General features: G+C 45.2%; 1 protein-coding gene across 1 annotated transcript in view; it reads left to right on the forward strand.

Moving 5' to 3' along the window:
- The window catches only part of RAB32 (RAB32, member RAS oncogene family), a 104,032-nt gene extending 88,854 nt beyond the window's left edge, over nt 1–15,178 (forward strand). Inside the window, exon 3 of the mRNA XM_069769161.1 lies at nt 13,950–15,178. Within this exon, the coding sequence (XP_069625262.1) occupies nt 13,950–14,099 (150 nt within the window). The 3' untranslated portion in view covers nt 14,100–15,178. The remainder of the gene's footprint in view (nt 1–13,949) is intronic.
- The last annotated feature ends 3,751 nt before the right edge of the window (nt 15,179–18,929 follow it).

Here is an 18,929-nt window from a genome sequence, read left to right on the forward strand (position 1 = left end):
TAGTTTAGCCCAGGGGGGGTGGCTTCACCCCCTCGTGGCTACGATCGCTCTGATTGGCTGTTGAAAGTGAAACTGCCAATCAGAGCGATTTGTAATATTTCACCTAAAAAAAATGGTGAAATATTACAATCCAGCCATGGCCGATGCTGCAATATCATCGGCCATGGCTGGACACACTAATGTGCACCCACCCCACTCCTCCGATCGCCCCCCCCAGCCCCCCGATCTGTGGTCCGCTCCCCTCGGTCCTGTGCTCCGCTCCCCCGTCCTCCTGCCCGCTCCCCCCGTGCTCCAATCAAACCCCCCCGCACTCCGATCCCCCCCCTGCACAGCGATCCCCCCCCCGCACAGCGATTTTCCCCCCCCGTGCTCCGATCCACCCGCTCGCACAGCGATCCCCCACTCCGTGCTCCAATCCACCCCCCCCGTGCTCCGGCGCCCCCCCCGTGCCCTGATCTCCCTCCCTTATACTTACCTGGCCTCCCGGGGACCGTCCGTCTTCTTTCCTGGGCGCTGCCATCTTCCAAAATGGCGGGCGCATGTGCAGTGCGCCCGCCGAATCTGCCGGCCGGCAGGTTCGTTCCAGAGTGAATTTTGATCACTGAGATAGGTTATATCTCAGTGATCAAAATAAAAAAAAAGTAAATGACCCCCCCCCCCCCCCCCCCCTTGTCACCCCCATAGGTAGGGACAATAAAAAAATAATTTTTTTTTTTTCCCACTAAGGTTGGGGTAAGAACTAGGGGTAGGGTTAGGGGTAGGGTTAGGGTTAGGGTTTCGGTATGTGCACACGTATTCTGGTCCTCTGCGGATTTTTCCGCAGAGGATTTGATAAATCCGCAGTGCTAAACCGCTGCGGATTTATGGCGGATTTACCATGTTTTTTCTGCGCATTTCAATGCGGTTTTACAACAGCGATTTTCTATTTGAGCAGTTGTAAAACCGCTGCGGAATCCGCAGAAAGAAGTGACATGCTGCAGAATGTAAACCGCTGCGTTTCCGTGCAGTTTTTCTGCAGCATGTGTACAGCGATTTTTGTTTTCCATAGGTTTGCATTGAACTGTAAACTCATGGGAAACTGCTGCGGATCCGCAGCGTTTTCCGCAGCGTGTGCACATACCTTTAGAATTAGGCTATGTGCACACGGTGCGGATTGGCCGCTGCGGATCCGCAGCAGAGTTCCATCAGGTTTACAGTACCATGTAAACATATGGAAAGCCAAATCCGCTGTGCTCATGGTGCGGAAAATACCACGCGGGAACGCTGCGTTGTATTTTCCGCAGCATGTCAATTCTTTGTGCGGATTCCGCAGCGTTTTACACCTGCTCCTCAATAGGAATCCGCAGGTGAAATCCGGACAAAAAACACTGGAAATCCGCGGTAAATCCGCAGGTAAAACGCAGTGCCTTTTACCCGCGGATTTTTCAAAAATGGTGCTGAAAAATCTCATACAAATCCGCAACGTTGGCACATAGCCTTAGGGCTAGGGTTGGGTTGGAATTAGGGTTGTGATTAGGGTTAGGGGTGTGTTGGGGTTACGGGTGTGTTGGGGTTAGGGTTGTGATTAGGGTTACGGCTACAGTTGGGATAAGGGTTAGGGGTGTGTTGGCGTTAGAATTGAGGGGTTTCCACTGTTTAGGCACATCAGGGGGTCTCCAAACGCAACATGGCGCCACCATTGATTCCAGCCAATCTTGTATTCAAAAAGTCAAATGGTGCTCCCTCACTTCCGAGCCCCGACGTGTGCCCAAACAGTGGTTTACCCCCACATATGGGTTACCAGCATACTCAGGACAAACTGCGCAACAATTACTGGGGTCCAATTTCTCCTGTTACCCTTGTGAAAATAAAGAAATGCTTGCTAAAACATCATTTTTGAGAAAAGAAAAATGATTTTTTATTTTCACGGCTCTGCGTTGTAAACGTCTGTGAAGCACTTGGGGGTTCAAAGTGCTCACCACATATCTAGATAAGTTCCTTGGGGGGTCTAGTTTCTAAAATGGGGTCACTTGTGGGGGGTTTCTACTGTTTAGGCACACCAGGGGCTCTGCAAACGCAATGTGACGCCCGCAGACCATTCCATCAAAGTCTGCATTTCAAAGCGTCACTACTTCAATTCCGAGCCCCGGCATGTGCCCAAACAGTAGTTTATCCCCACATATGGGGTATCACCGTACTCAGGAGAAACTGGACAACAAATATTGGGGTAAAATTTCTCCTGTTACCCTTGGGAAAATTAAAAAATTCTGGGCTAAATAATTATTTTTGAGGAAAGAAAACGTATTTATTATTTTCACGGCTCTGCATTATAAACTTCTGTGAAGCACCTGGGGGTTTAAAGTGCTCAATATGCATCTAGATAAGTTCCTTGGGGGGTCTAGTTTCCAAAATGGGGTCACTTGTGGGGGAGTGCCAATGTTTAGGCACACAGGAGCTCTCCAAACGCGACATGGTGTCCGCTAACGATGAAAATAATTTTTCATTCAAAAAGTCAAATGGCGCTCCTTCCCTTCCGAGCCTTACCATGTGCCCAAACAGTGGTTTACCCCCACATATGAGGTATTGGCGTACTCAGGAGAAATTGCCCAACACATTTTAGGATCCATTTTATCCTGTTGCCCATGTGAAAATGAAAAAATTGAGGCTAAAAGAATTTTTTTGTGAAAAAAAAAGTACTTTTTCATTTTTACGGATCAATTTGTGAAGCACCTGGGGGTTCAAAGTGCTCACTATGCATCTAGAGAAGTTCCTTGGGGCGTCTAGTTTCCAAAATGGGGTCACTTGTGGGGGAGCTCCAATTTTTAGGCACACGGGGGCTCTCCAAACGTGACATGGTGTCCGCTAAAGAGTGGAGCCAATTTTTGATTCAAAAAGTCAAATGGCGCTCCTTCCCTTCCAAGCCCTGCCGTGCGCCCAAACAGTGGTTTACCCCCACATATGAGGTATCAGCCTACTCAGGACAAATTGGACAACAACTTTCGTGGTTCAGTTTCTCCTTTTACCATTGGGAAAATAAAAAAATTGTTGCTAAAAGATAATTTTTGTGACTAAAAAGTTAAATGTTCATTTTTTCCTTCCATGTTGCTTCTGCTGCTGTGAAGCACCTCAAGGGTTAATAAACTTCTTGAATGTGGTTTTGAGTACCTTGAGGGGTGCAGTTTTTAGAATGGTGTCACTTTTGGGTATTTTCAGCCATATAGACCCCTAAAACTGACTTCAAATGTGAGGTGGTCCCTAAAAAAAAATGGTTTTGTAAATTTCGTTATAAAAATGAGAAATCGCTGGTCAAATTTTAACCCTTATAACTTCCTAACAAAAAAAAATTTTGTTTCCAAAATTGTGCTGATGTAAAGTAAACATGTGGGAAATGTTATTTATTAACTATTTTGTGTCACATATCTCTCTGGTTTAACAGAATAAAAATTCAAAATGTGAAAATTGCGAAATTTTCAAAATTTTCGCCAAATTTCCGTTTTTATCACAAATAAACGCAGAATTTATTGACCTAAATTTACCACTAACATGAAGCCCAATATGTCACGAAAAAACAATCTCAGAACCGCTAGGATCCGTTGAAGCGTTCCTGAGTTATTACCTCATAAAGGGACACTGGTCAGAATTGCAAAAAACGGCAAGGTCTTTAAGGTCAAAATAGGCTGGGTCATGAAGGGGTTAACCCTAAAAAACTTCCTAGAAAACACACACTCTGCAGAGAAAACTGCATAAAAAACCGCACTAAAAACCGCATTAAAAAACGCACCAAAAACGCACCTGCGTTTTCTGCCAAGAGCTGCGGTTTTTAGTGCAGAAAAAACAGCAGGGAAATCAGGAACGTGTGAACATGGCCTTACTGTTAAGATAAAGGCTTTGTTTTATTTATTAATTTTACAATCTGAAGATATCAAACAAATGTGCTCTGGTCTATATAAATGATGTAGGAAATCTGTACAAATTAATAGAACGTTTCCTAGTACAAACAAGCCGTTTAATCTGGAAGTGGCGTAGAATATTTTTTTTTTTTAATTTTCTTGGTAATGTGTAAACGTTTACAGGATAATTGAATGATGTATTATAAATATTTGCTCAGAGAAAATGACTAATTGAATCTCGGGAAACATGCACAGAGAATAATAGATTTGATAGCTTTGTATGCCTTTTGTTGTCTTAGTGTATTTTATAAACCCCTTAATCAAAATCTGTAAAGAACGTCTTCTGCATTGACCTATATAGGTATTGTCTGTCTAGTGAAGTTGGGTAGTATAGGGATCTAAAACTGTCAGACACCTGGGTATCCATTAAACAAAAGTTTTATTCCCTTAAAGCACCACTGTTTTTTGTTTTTGTATGTTACATTAGTGGCACCACTTCAGTGCTGTAAGTTCCCTACCCCTAGTTTTCTACTTTCCAGCAGTATTCTTCACATGTTCCTGGCGTCTCTCCGTTCTTTTTTTTTTTTTTTTTGTAATCATGTGTTTTTTTATTAAAGCATATGAAACACCAATAACACAGTCCGATATCATTTCCAGACAAGTACCGTACATTAGATACATGACCTGACAATACATTTTCATTTTACGAAACACCCTTACCCCCTAACCAACCCCCCTCTCCCTCCCCCCAATCTCTTGCCCATTATCCAATAAAACCATCTAACAACATCTCTTCTTGAGAAAAGATAACAAGCTATACAAAAACACACCTGTACATATAGGAGTCCCCCCCCCCCCCCCCCCCCCCCCAGAATCAACTAAACGACATCCATTCTACTTTGCAGTAACTCAGCAGACGCCACACCTGGGTAATCCATCCATCCACCCATCCACCCCACACATTTTCAAATTTTGTATTCTGACCTCTTACTGTATATGTTTCTTTCCATAGGGACAATAAAATTTATCTTGTTGATAAATTGCTTTTTCCCTGGCGGTTTTTCATCCAACCAATGCAATGCGATAAGCTTTCTCGCAGCATACAACAATCTTGCGATAGCCTTCCACAATCATCCGTAGCAATATCATCCATTCAACCCAAAAGGCAAGTCAGCGGGTTACGCACCACATCTACTCCTGTCACCTCCTGGATCCAGTTAAACACCTTCACCCAAAAGGGTTGGAGGCGAGCACACGACCACATCATATGTAGCAGTTCAGCGCTTTCCTCACCACACCTGGGACACTTTGTCATCTCTCAGTCCTGCCTTCCTCATCCATGCTGGGGTCCTGTACACCCTATACAACAGGTATAACTGTGACACCCTTTTAGCCTCACTCAGGTAAGCCCTCGGGATATATTGAAGTATGGACTCCCACTGGGACTCCGACAAGGGGCCCACATCCGCCACCCATTTTTCCTTAATCCTTAACGGATGCTTCAATAAAAAGGTATCCATCAGACCCCTGTACATCAAGGCAATGAACCCCCTCATTCTCCTCCGAGGTCCAATAAGATTCAACAAGCTATCTGACTGCAGATTCAGGCGCGACACCTCATTTTGACAGTTTAGGGCGTGTCTCAACTGCAGGTACTGAAAGAATGACTTCTGGGTTAAAGGAAACTCAGTCCCCATCGAGCAACTGAGACACAAACCAAATGCCAATGCGCCTCCACTGACCGAACCCCCGCAATCTCCTAAGCTCCGCCAACCTAGGTTCTAACCAAATTGGCATATATCTCGTAAATTCTGTTACTCCCCTCCATTGCTTAATTTTCTGCCATACTTTTCCCATCATAGCTATCGTTGCGAATTTTTGGGGGTTAATTCTGAATCTACCTGCTTCAAGACTGGCCAACAATGGGCCCTTCCCTACCGCGTGTTCAATAATTATTACCACTCAACCGCTTTGTTCTGGCTCTCCCCAACCTACCATGTGCTGGCATTGAGATGCTATATAGTAAATCCAAGGGCTGGGGACCACCAGGCCACCCTCATCCTTTGCGCTCTGCAGATGTTCCAATTTGATGCGCGCCCGTCCACCCCTCCAGATTAAATCCCTAAATAGAGTATTGATCCTATAAAATTTACTCTGAGGCAGCCACACTGGAGCATTATGCAATATATAGAGGAGCTGAGGCATAAGGATCATTTTGATCAAATTGGCTCTGCCTGTGACTGACAGAAATAGCTTCTTCCAGGCCCCATTCTTCTGCTGGAACTTCCCAAGCAAAGGAGTCAGGTTGAGCCGCACATAGTCCTCTATTTTGTCCGAAACCACGATGCCCAGCTATTTAAACTCGTGTACTACTCTTAAGGGAACCCCAGGGTCAAGTCAGTCGCTGCGTCCATGGGCAACAACACAGACTTCTCCCAATTAATAAGTAATCCAGAAAGAGCCCCAAATTTAGAAATACTGTTCATAGCGGCACCCAGAGACTCCTGTGCATCTTCCAAGAACAATAACACGTTGTCAGCGTACAGGGCTATTTTTTCTTCATAGTTTCCATACCGAAACCCCTTTACATCCCTATCCCTCCGTATTGCCGCCGCCAGGGGCTCTATATCAATTGCAAACAGAGGAGACAAGGGGCACTCCTGCCGCGTTCCCTTATATAAAGGGAAATCCCCTGACAAGACTCCATTTACCCATTTACTCCATTTACCGTATCCTGGCTCTTGGAGACGCATACATCAGCTGCACCAACCGTATGAACCTCTCACCAATAGCCTTCATGACTGCCCACAAATAACGCCACTCCACACTATCAAACGCCTTAGCGACGTCTATAAAGACACCACAACCCTCCGACCCATATTATCTGTCTTTACCTGCATATTGATAAATAGTCATCGAAGATTGCACTCTGTAGAGCTATTGGGCATAAATCTGGACTGGTCCTGGAGTATTAATGTCGTTATCTTGTGGAGACGGTTAGCCAACATCTTGGCCAAGATTTTGATATCTATCGTTAAAAGTGATATTGGGCGATAAGAAGCTGGATCCCTCAGGTCCTTACCCTGTTTTGGCAGTACAACAATTATTGCCTCCCGCATGGACCTCGGCAGCTCCCCCTCTTCCAGGTCAGCCTCATACACCTCCAATAAGGCAGGAAGCAGTATCTCTTTATATTTTTTATACACCTCCCCTGGGATCCCATCTACCTCCGGGGCTTTATCATTGGGCATAGAGACCAATGCGGCGTCAAGCTCCTCTAAATTAAACGGCTCTTCGAGAAGTCCCGATTGACCACTGAGAGTCTGGGAAGCTGTACCTCTGTCAAGAAACCATCCACCTCCTCCATCGTTGGCTGTACCCGTGATTTATAAAGATCTGAGTAATACTCCGTCATCACCTCCAAAATTGCTTTGCAACCAGTGTGCTCCTTCCTAACCCTTCCCATCAAAGCGACTATATTTGTGGAATCTCTCTGCGCCGACACTATTCTGGAAAGGGGATGACCCGCCCTGTCCCCCTCTTCGAAGTATTTAGCAGTTTGAAACATTCTTCTACGTTCCGCTGTTTTCATTGCCATCTGACATACTCTATTCTGCGGGACCTTTAACCTTCCCTGTGCCTTTGGGGATTGACCGTTAATTAATGCCTCCTCAGCCTCCTCCAACTCTTTTATCAACATCTGATGCTTCCTGCCTGTTTCTGCCTTGACTCGGGATATCCCCTCAATACACAGCCCTCTGAAATAGGCCTTCATGGCCTCCCATACCGTCAATACCGAAGCCGACCCAGCATTAATTTTAAAATATTCCTTAATTTCCCCCCCATGCGTCCATCTAAATCAATAAGGTGTAGCCGGAACGGATTCAACCTCCACATGCACCCCCTAGCAGGTAAGGATCCTACACCCTCAAGTATCACGCTTATGGGGGAATGATCTGATATCGTTCTAGCTATATACGTTACCTCCCCAACAAGGCCCAACATCTGTGAATTGCCCAAGGCCAGATCTATTCTTGACAAAGAAGCAAAAGGGGACGAAAAACACGAATACTTAAACACTCCAGGATGAGAAATGCTCCATAAATCATGCAGAGCAGTTTCCCTCAGTATCGTACCAAATGGTGTGCAATTGCCACACGACTTCAACGGCAATCGTCTCCCCCTATCCCAGTGTGCGTCCGGAATGTTATTAAAGTCCCCAATTATCAGAAACGTATCCCCGGTATCTCCTGCAATATTCCCAGAACTCTGTGGATAACCTTTCCACAATGTGGTGGAATATAAATTGAAACCAGCCACATCAGACATCCGTACAGTTTACAAAGCAAACATACGAATCTACCCGACTGATATGTAACCACTTTGTGATACACAAAAGGTACCCCGGCACAGATGAGGATGCTGACCCACCTGGAATATGCAGAATATGTGGCATGGTACCCCACCTGAACCCATCTCTTAGCCAGAAAATGCGTTCTCTCCTTCATATGAGTCTCCTGCAGACAGATCACAGACGGCTTGGCATCATTCAAAAATTTTAACACCGCTTGCCGCTTCACACCAGACGCCAAACCCCTGACATTCCAACTCACAATTCTCATTCTTCCCACCATTTTCCCTCCTCAGTACATATTAACCCACATTCTTTCATTCATTTGCGGCCAAAGCCACAACCACAGTAACCATGGTGATGTACAATATACAAATATTACCACCCCCCTCCCCCCACACAACAGAGAAACCTTCCCAACAAATCCCCCTCCCATCCTTCCATCCCCTCCTAACACGGAGGGGAGAAAGCACTTTATCCGGAACAGTCTGTTAACCCCGTCCAACAGTCCCGCCGCTTGTCCCAAACTATTGAGACTCTCACATGACTTGTGGATTGCAGCCTATTTAAATTTCAACTCTAGATCCAACAAGGGCCCATCCCTGCCTCATAAGAACACAAAAAACCCAGGGGGGGGGGGAAGAAGCCAATGGATCCCTCCAAAAAAGAGGCGGTAAAAGAGCGGGATGATAGAACAGTTCCTCCGTATTCTTGTTTCTGAGTCCTTTAATTTCACTTGACGCAAATGTTGCTCTTTGCTGTCCAGCCATCCGAGTGCCTCTTTATCCTCCGTGAAGTGCACTTTCCCTTCAGCGAGCGCTCTTAATTTTGCCGGGTACATCATCGAGTAAGTGATGCCGATCTCCCTCAGCCTCTTCTTGATATGGACAAATTTGGCTCTCTGCTTCTGTACCTCTATGGAAAAGTCTGGAAACATGGAAATCCTGGAGCCATTTATCTGCAAATCCGGGTTCTCTCTGGCATATCTGAGAATGGCGTCCGTCACGTTAGTGCAAGACCTTGACTAGCACTTGTCTAGGAGGACACCCAGGGGGGAGGGGATATGCAGGAACGCGGTGTGCTCTTTCAATAGCATACATCTGAGAACTTGTCGGCACCAATATGGTTTAATAGCCATTTTTCAAAGAACTCTGTTGGCGCCGTGCCTTTTGTCTTTTCAGGCACCCCAATCAGCCGCACATTATTGCGCCTGGACCTATTTTCAAAGTCATCCATTTTGGATTGTATGGCAGAAATCGCAGCACTCATGCATTTTGTAGCCTTATCCGCCTTAGCAATACAGTCCTCGGCGCTGCTAATGCGTTTTTCCGCCTCTCCCATCCTTTCCTTAGTCACGTGCAAGGAATGTTGCATCTTGGAAATGTCTGCCTGCAGGACCCCCATCTGCGCAGCCATATTGGTGATCGTATTGTGACTGTATAAAACCACCTTAAACACATCCTTCAGAGTGGGCTCCTCGGGAATCTGCATTCCATCGATGCATATCAGAGCCTTTCATGATTCCCCCGCTCTCCTCCTCCTTCTCCTGCACTCCAGTGCTGCTCCCGCCATCACTGTCTTCTCCTCCTGCTCCCCCAGCCTCTCCATATCTCCGTGCCCCACAGGCTTATCTTTCACCTTGCCTGCTGGGCTCCGGATCTCCTCTGTCGGGCGAAGCATTGCAGCCTTGCTGCTGCATCTGCTCTCCCAGAATCTTCCCTCGGAATCACAGGCTCCTCCAACAGCATTTCTTCCTGGCCGGCACCATCTTGGGTCTTTTTCTCCTGCTCCCCCGCCGCCCTCTTGGAGCCCTGTCTGCCGGTCATTGCCCCACGGGCTCACTGATCCGCAGGCACGACACCGGACACGGATTCTCTGCTAATTTCATGTACCTGGCCACCGATTTTACAGGCTGCAATCCTGCATATAGCTTATACTGAGCGGGAGCTCCTGCCTCAGACGACCGCTCACATCACGTTCAGTCCACGCCCCCTGGCATCTCTCCGTTCTTGAGTCAGAGGTAACTGTCACAAGCTCTCAATGAAAGTCTGTGAGGGCCTCTTTCTGGCTCACATAGACTTGCATTGAGAAGTGACCTCCGGCTCACCCAGCAAACACTGGAGCTATCTGACAGGTCACAACCTGCAGATGACTGGAGCGGCACCAATAACAGGTCAAGCTGGTGGTGTAAAATATTAGGGGCAGGAAACCCAAATTAGTGACATTACTCCATCCGTAAAATAAAAATGTTGGAGTTGTGCTTTTAAGAAAATCATTTGGATGTATTTCTAGTGGTAACAGGCCCATTCTTGAGTAAAGTGATTTGCGTCCTACTTAGTTCTAAGAAAGTGACCTATAAATCATGTTTTTGTGTTGCGTGAATTTAATTTAATTTTTTTTTCATTTTACTATTACTTTCTGAAATGTATTTTCTTAAATCTGGCCACACAGGATTTTTTTTTAGCATTCTAAGGGGCATTTTAGGGTACCGTCACACAGTGGCATTTTGATCGCTACGACGGCACGAACCGTGACGCTCCAGCATCGTAACAATATCGCTCCAGTGTCGTAGACTGCTGTCACACTTTGCAATGTACGACGCTGGAGCGATAATTTCATGACGTATGTGCGATGTAGAAGCCGTTGGTTACTATGCGCACATCGTATACAATATCGTGCACACCTTTGTTACACCATGTGATCATGCCGCCACAGCGGGACACTAGTCGGCGAAAGAAAGTTTCAAACGATCTGCTACAACGTACGATTCTCAGCGGGGTCCCTGATCGCAGGAGCGTGTCAGACACAGCGAGATCGCTGGAACGTCACGGATATATAGCTGGAACGTCACGGATCGTGCCGTCGTAGCGATCAAAATGCCACTGTGTGACGGTACCCTAACCCTACAGGATAATCATAAGCAAACGTTAAAAAAAAGCTCAATATAAGATTATCTTGCCAAGTAGAAAGGCTGGCTTAAACCTGAAGAAGGGTTTCATTCATCGAGTGAAACAATCTTTTGTGCAGCATAAGATTGTCACTCAGTGGTGCGTCGTCCTATGTAAACAGGACTTGCACTACTGAGAAAGATGGCAGCCTATGTGCTCTGAGCGATCTCATATAGATAACTCTATGGGCATCGTTTGCCTGCTTACACAGTCAGATGACCGCAAATAGAATGACCACCAATTGGTAAGTCTGTGTCCTGTGCTTTCTGGAAGAATGATCAGCAATTGTGAAGACGAACATGCTCGGCTGCAAACAGAGTGTCTTCGGCGTGCTCGAATATGTTTGATTCCCAGTGGCTGCATGTCTTGAAGCTGTTAGACAGCTGGAACACATTGACTGTTTGAGGCTCTTAACTATTCAGCGAGATTCCATAATATCAGAGGCAGAATTACAATGACTGGCGCCAATATTCACAGCTGATAACACAGGATCCACATTTAGGAGATGGTGTATCTGACCATATTCCCCTCCCTTCACATTAACATTTGCACATGCTCAGTTTAATAAAAAACATGGGGTTGGGATATGACCTTTGTGGCTATGTACATGTTTTGTTTCCTGACACAAAAGGAATGGATATCTCACACTTCGGATGACCAAACATGTAATGATCTCCACTATGGTACTTGTATAAAATCAGTATGTTATTGATAAAAACCAGATAAAAAAATCTTTAATATTATACATTACAAGAAGGGTACAAAATCCAAAAACAAGGGACTACACTACCATAGGATTTTTCAAAAAACAAGGCTGAACAATTGCGAATAAATTACCAAGTTACCACTAATGAAATGCCCCAATACATAATGAATATACATATTCTTCCTGCCAAGGTGCATACATGTTTCCCAAACATAGGTGTCGCTCTATGGTATGTGCGTAAGTCGGCGCTTATCCCCGTAGTGGCCTAATGTGTAGCAAACAACATTCAAAAGGTGGATAGAAAATGTATGTACCTCCTAATCGGCCACGTGAAAAATTCCTGTCAGGGCAGGGGGTTTGCCGGTTTAAATAGGATAAGTCATGCTGCTAATAGGACCAGAGAAACGGAGAGAATAAAAATCAGCTGGGATGTTGTAATGTGACCAGTGTTGTTAGCGCCTGCGCCTGAATGAGCAAGCTCAACGTATTGGTGTACGAAAACAGCAAGTGCCTCTCCGGGAGTTCCTATTCTGTGCAGCTGTACGGAACTACTGCTGTAAGTAAGCATGTCGGCGCACGCGCAGATACCTGTGACCAGATCGCGGCCACGAGGTCGGAGGCGCCAGGTCGTCGGTAAGTACGACTCGGGAACCTCGTCCCTCTATAGGCCACTAGCCGCTCTCTCCTCAGGTCTGCGATCCGTGCGTGCGCACTACTCATAATGAAGGGGGGACAAAACTCTGTGTGTGAAAAGACTACCATGTTACACTAACAATGGCAATTCGTTGTAAAAACTCCTCCTTACATATGATGATTTCCCATTGGTCATAGGTATCTGCGCGTGCGCCGACATGCTCACTTACAGCAGTAGTTCTGTACAGCTGCACAGTATAGGAACTCCTGGAGGGGCACTTCCTGTTTCCGTACACTAATACGTTGAGCTCTCATTCAGGCGCAGGCGCTAACAACACTGGCCACATTACAACACCCCAGCTGATTTTAATTCTCTCCGTTTCTCTTGTCCTATTAGCAGCATGCCTTATCCTATTTAAACAGGCAAAACCCCTGCCCTGACACGCCTCCCTAAGAAGCATTGCGATTATCCATAAAATACTGATTTTATACAAGTACCATAGTGGAGATCATTACATGTTTGGTCACCCTGAGTGTGAGATATAAAGTTAATTAGTGGTACAGTGCCCTCTAGTCTTCAGTAGTACTATTTTGAGCAAATGTACAAAAGGAATGGAGTCTAAAAAAAAAAAAGCCAATGTGCCAAGTGTGAGAATTTAAAAAGCTTTTGAATTGTCATTTTTAACACCACATACTGATGTCAAAAGAAAAAAAAAATAACAATGTCAATGTAAAAATGGCCTTTTCCTGATTCCATCTTCCCTCTCCTTTTTAGTTTGCGTGGTAGTCAGCGGACTCATGCGATTTGCATACTTGTGGTCACCAGCTGACTACCATCTTACTGCTTTTCTCAATGCTACACTGAGAAAAATGGGAAGAGAAGGGATCTGGCATGTGACTGCAAGCATCCACCTCGCATATGATCGGTCTCGTGACTATTGCTCAAACTGTCAGGATTTGGCATAATACTGTCAATATGTAAAATACACATTTAGGATTTTGCCCTGCTTGCCAAAGTTGCTGCTTGGACTAGAGAAATGCCTCTGATGCCCAGAAAAAAGGACAGTTGGGGTCAGTAACAGGTAAAACTAACAAATACAAAGACCTTATTATATCTTTTTTTTTCATAACACCCTGCACCTCAAAAACAGTCTGTTACTTTTTGAAGGGTCAAGTCCTGGTCTGGTTTTGGCTTCAAGAAGTCCTTTATTGCTGCACTTTTTGACATCCAACAATTTGGTATGTGTGGTTTACACAGGAGGTAGACAATCTACAATGGACAAATTGATTTACCCGGTTTTAGTATCACTAGTTTGTGAATCTGCCCATCATTTGGACAATTTCCAGTCCAGCAATCAAAGCTCCTTTCCTTAGTTTCATCTGCAGATAATAATCAAAGCTCCTTTCCTTACATATGATGAATTCTGTGTTTTTTGTTTCAGGATAATGTTAACATTGATGACGCTGCTCGATGCTTGGTAGACAACATACTCACAAACTCCAAGAACTTTCCTGTGGAAGAAAATGATGTCGGCAGTGTGCAGCTTGACCAAGAAACCATGCCAGCAGAAAGTAAATCACAGTGCTGTTAACGATGAACACAGCGAAGGATGAAGCCAAACCTGATGAGACTGCTGCAAAATTCCACCGATGTCGATCAGCTCTTATATCTGAATGATACCGTTTACATGATTGTTCTTTGTGTAGGATTTAATGACTGTGTATTAATAGTGTAAATACTGGCTTGCAAGTTTAAAGCTGTTTGCTGCCAAGCCTAGGCAGTTTTATATCTAACCATGATCTTAAAGCCATACCCACCATGTCAGTTTTATATTACTATTTTGAAGAACAATGTTTTGTATTGTGTGTACACCTTTAGGTTACTGCACATGTTTGTGTCATCTGTTGAGGCATTTTATGCATGTTTGTGCAGTTTATAAACTGCTGCCAGCCTTGGTGCTTGGTATTGTTAGCCACTCCTATTTATTTGGTTAGCCGTTGTATTTATGGTGCAGTCTGCCACACTTGGCCTATATGATCCTGTTCTAGAATTTATTGGTCGAATGTAACATGGGACCTGTATGAAGTGGGGGATCACAAAAGTATGTTATGACCCAGTGTTCCTTTATATTTCTGTTTTAATTAAGGAGGGCAGATATTTGACTAGTTGCGATTTGTTTGTTAAAATGGCTTTGGTCAACTTTCCTTAATAGACAAGACAATAACTGCAAATTTAAGGAGTTAAGAAGAACTTGTCCAGTGATTGATATCTTCACTGCCCATCATGGGGGGGAAAAAACCTTCAAACTGCCTCCCGGACAGTGTCTGTTCCTATGTCACATGACCGCTACCACCGATCAGCATTTGCTGATTAACTGCAACGGTCACAAGATATAGCAGTGTGATGTGACCACCAAGGACACTACTCTAGAATCGCAGGAATGGTGCCAATCCCTTTTTTTTAAACCATGCCTTATTTAAGAAGGTTTGAACAAATATGTACATCTGAAGCCAATTTTGGGGACCTTCGTTATGCAGCTGTGTATTATTTTTGTCTAACTAATATCTAGCTTGCATTCTACTCATAGAGAAGTGTATTCCAATATTAATGTTTCATTTTCTTTTGTAACATTATCAAATCTCCAAGGTATTAAAACGTGCTACAAATATATATTCTATTGTTTTGTTTATTCCAGAATTAGGTCAATATGAATTAAATATTTGATGGATCGGTTTCTTTGCCAATGCCTGCACAGGCAAAAATGGAAAACTCCAGATGCATTGCATAAGTTAAATGGTGCAGTTCAAATAAATTGTCAAGATTGAGTAAACATTTTCTTTTAAATCGTGGTATATAAATGGGTCCCAAACTGTGGCTTGGTTGGCAAACCGAATCAAATTCTGGGCTGCCACAAGCAGATGCCGTGCTCTTTTACTGCTTTTCAGCTCAATATATAAATCCTATGCTATAGACTCCCAATATATAGCTGCAAATGTTTGCAAGGAATTATGGGAAGTTCACCTACCTCTCTGATGAGCAGCGATGGCTTGCCCAGAGTCTGTGTTATATCAGGAGAAAGTTGGTGTCTATGCTCACTCGCTGATAGCGTGCATTCAGACACTTGTGCATATCAGTCCAGGTTCCAACCACAATGCAAGGACTAGCCACGGGTCTCCTGACTGTGTGAAAGCTTTAATATATTTCTATGGAGCAGTCCCTTTCGGGTCGGGAGGTTTGCGGGCAGTCCATGCATTGTGTACCGATTTGCACAGATGTCTGAATGCGCCTATACTGTAGTGGAGAAGCTTCAGTCGTGAGCACCGGCACCTGCTTTTCTCCTGAGATGTTGAATTGCTCAGAGCATGAAACTTAGCACCCTATTTTGCATAAGGGAATGAAGAGCCTTTTTGCACACCAGGAGCAGGTTTATACAATAAATACAGGATTTTTATAGGAGCTGAGTGTCTTGTATGACTGACTAGTTTAAAGGGAACCTGTCACCCCGTTTTTTGAGATTGAGCTATAAATACTGTTAAATAGGGCCTGCGCTGTGTGTTCCTATAGTGTATGTAGTGTACCCCGATTCCCCATGTATGCTGAGAAATAACTTACCAAAGTCGCCGTTTTCGCCTGTCAATCAGGCTGGTCAGGTCGGGAGGGCGTGGTGACATCGCTGGTTCTTCCTCAGCTTTACGTTGATGGCGTAGTGGCGTAGTGGTGAACAAGCAGCGCGCGATCTACGCTGTCATCCCTTTCGTCGGTGGGGGCGGCCATCTTCCTGGGGCCGCGCGTGCGCAGATCGAGTGCTCTGCTGCACGGGGCTTCAGGAAAATGGCCGCGGGATGCCGCGCGTGCGCATTAGAGATCGCGGCGGCCATTTTCCCAAAGCCGAGTTTGCATCGGCTTTGGGAAAATGGCCGCCGCGATCTCTAATGCGCACGCGCGGCATCCCGCGGCCATTTTCCTGAAGCCCCGTGCAGCAGAGCACTCGATCTGCGCACGCGCGGCCCCAGGAAGATGGCCGCCCCCACCAACGAAAGGGATGACAGCGCAGATCGCGCGCTGCTTGTTCACCACTACGCCACTACGCCACCAACGTAAAGCTGAGGAAGAACCAGCGATGTCACCACGCCCTCCCGACCTGACCAGCCTGATTGACAGGCGAAAACAGCGACTTTGGTAAGTTATTTCTCAGCATACATGGGGAATCGGGGTACACTACATACACTATAGGAACACACAGCGCAGGCCCTATTTAACAGTATTTATAGCTCAATCTCAAAAAACGGGGTGACAGGTTCCCTTTAAGCAGGTATCAGCTGGGTGTATGTATGCACACTGCTCAAAAAAAAATAAAGGGAAAACTAAAATACCACATCAAAAACATCACTGAAAATTATTCCAGTTGCAAATCTTCAATCACAGCGGACTGCATTGAGAACAATAAAACCTAAACAGATCAATGTAAATCAAAATTAATATTCAGTGTAGGTCTGTCTTTGGAATGATACTCAAAATTAAAATGGAAAATAAAATTGCAGGCTGCTCCAACTTCAGGCCTCATGACAAGGAAATGATCAGTAGTGTGTGTGGCCTTCATGTGACTGTATTACCTGCCTACAATTCCTGGACATGGTCCTGATGAGGGGGCAGTTGCCCTCCTGAGGGATCTCCTCCTGGACCTGGCTTAAAGCATCAGTCAACTCCTGGACAGTATGTGGTTCAGTGTGGTGTTGGGGTTTGGGGTTTTATTTTGCCCTTTCTCAGGTCTGGGGCATGGACAGGCCAGTCCATAGCATCAATCAATGGCTTCATCATGTAGGAACTGCTGACACACTTCCATCACATGAGGCCTAGCATTGTCCTGCATCAGAAGGAACCCAGGGCCCAGTGCACCTGCATATGGTCTCAGGATCTCATTCTGATACCTAATGGCAGTCAGGGTACCACTGACTAGCACATTGTGGGTTGTGTGGATCTCCAAAGAAATGCCCCCCATACCATTACTAACCTACTGCCAAACTGGTCATGCTGGAAGATGTTGCAGGCACCAGGACATTCTCCATGGCATTTCCAGACTGTCTTGTCACACGTGCTCAGTGTAAACCTATGCTTATCCATGAAAAGCATAGGGCAGCAATGTTTAACTTGCCAATATTGGTGTTCTCTGGCAAATGCCAATCACCCTGCATGGTGTTGGGCTGTAAAAACAATGCCTACTTGTGGACGGCAGGTCCCCATACCACCCTCTGTTTCTAACAGTTTGAGGACACACGTGGATATTAGTGGCCTGCTTGAAGTCATTTTGCAGGGCTCTGCCCCAGTGTTCCTACTGTTCCTCCTTGCACAAAGGTGGTAGCGGTCCTGTTGCTGGGTTGTTACCCTCCTGCGACCCCCTCCATGTCTCCCGGTATGTGCTCCATGCTCTAGAAGAGTAGCTGTGTCTGTCAGCACAGTGTCTAGTCACAGCTTGCATGGATGTGCCATCCTGGATGATCTGCACTACCGGAGCAACTTCTGTGGGTTGTAGACACCGCCTCATTTAGGGGTGAGAGCAATGGCAAAATGCAAAAGTAACCAAAACAGCCAAAAAGTATGAGAACAGAGAAAGTCTGTGGTCAACACCTGCAGAACAACTCCTTTTATAGGGATTGTCTTGCTAATTGAATATCTGTGTTGTCTGTGAATCAATTTCTCCTGTTGTAAAAATAACATAATTTTACCTCTATACAAGTCACTAGTTCGACCACACTTAGAATACTGTGCACAGTTCTGGTCTCCGGTGTATAAGAAAGACATAGCTGAACTGGAGCGGGTGCAGAGAAGAGCGACCAAGGTTATGCTGAACTGGAGCGGGTGCAGAGAAGAGCGACCAAGGTTATTAGAGGACTGGGGGTCTGCAATACCAAGATAGGTTATTACACTTGGGGCTATTTAGTTTAAAAAAACGAAGACTAAGGGGTGATCTTATTTTAATGTATAAACGTATGAGGGGTCAGTACAAAGACCTTTCTGATGATCTTTTTAATCATAGACCTGAAACAGGGACAAGGGGGCATCCTCTACGTCTGGAGGAAAAAAGGTTTAAGCATAATAACCGACGCGGATTCTTTGCTGTAAGAGCAGTGAGACTATGGAACTCTCTGCCGTATGAAGTTGTAATGAGTGATTCATTACTTAAATTTAAGAGGGGACTGGATACATTTCTGGAAAAGTATAATGTTACAGGGTATATACACTAGATTCCTTGATAGGGCGTTGATCCAGGGAACTATTCTGAGTGCCGTATGTGGAGTCGGGAAGGAATTTTTTTTCCCCAAGGTGGAGCTTACTCTTTGCCACTTGGGTTTTTTTTGCCTTCCTCTGGATCAACATCTTAGGGCATGTTAGGTTAGGCTATGGGTTGTAGCAGATGGACTTA

The sequence above is a fragment of the Ranitomeya imitator genome, chromosome 5, assembly GCF_032444005.1.
Source record: "Ranitomeya imitator isolate aRanImi1 chromosome 5, aRanImi1.pri, whole genome shotgun sequence".
Taxonomy (NCBI): Eukaryota; Metazoa; Chordata; class Amphibia; order Anura; family Dendrobatidae; genus Ranitomeya; species Ranitomeya imitator.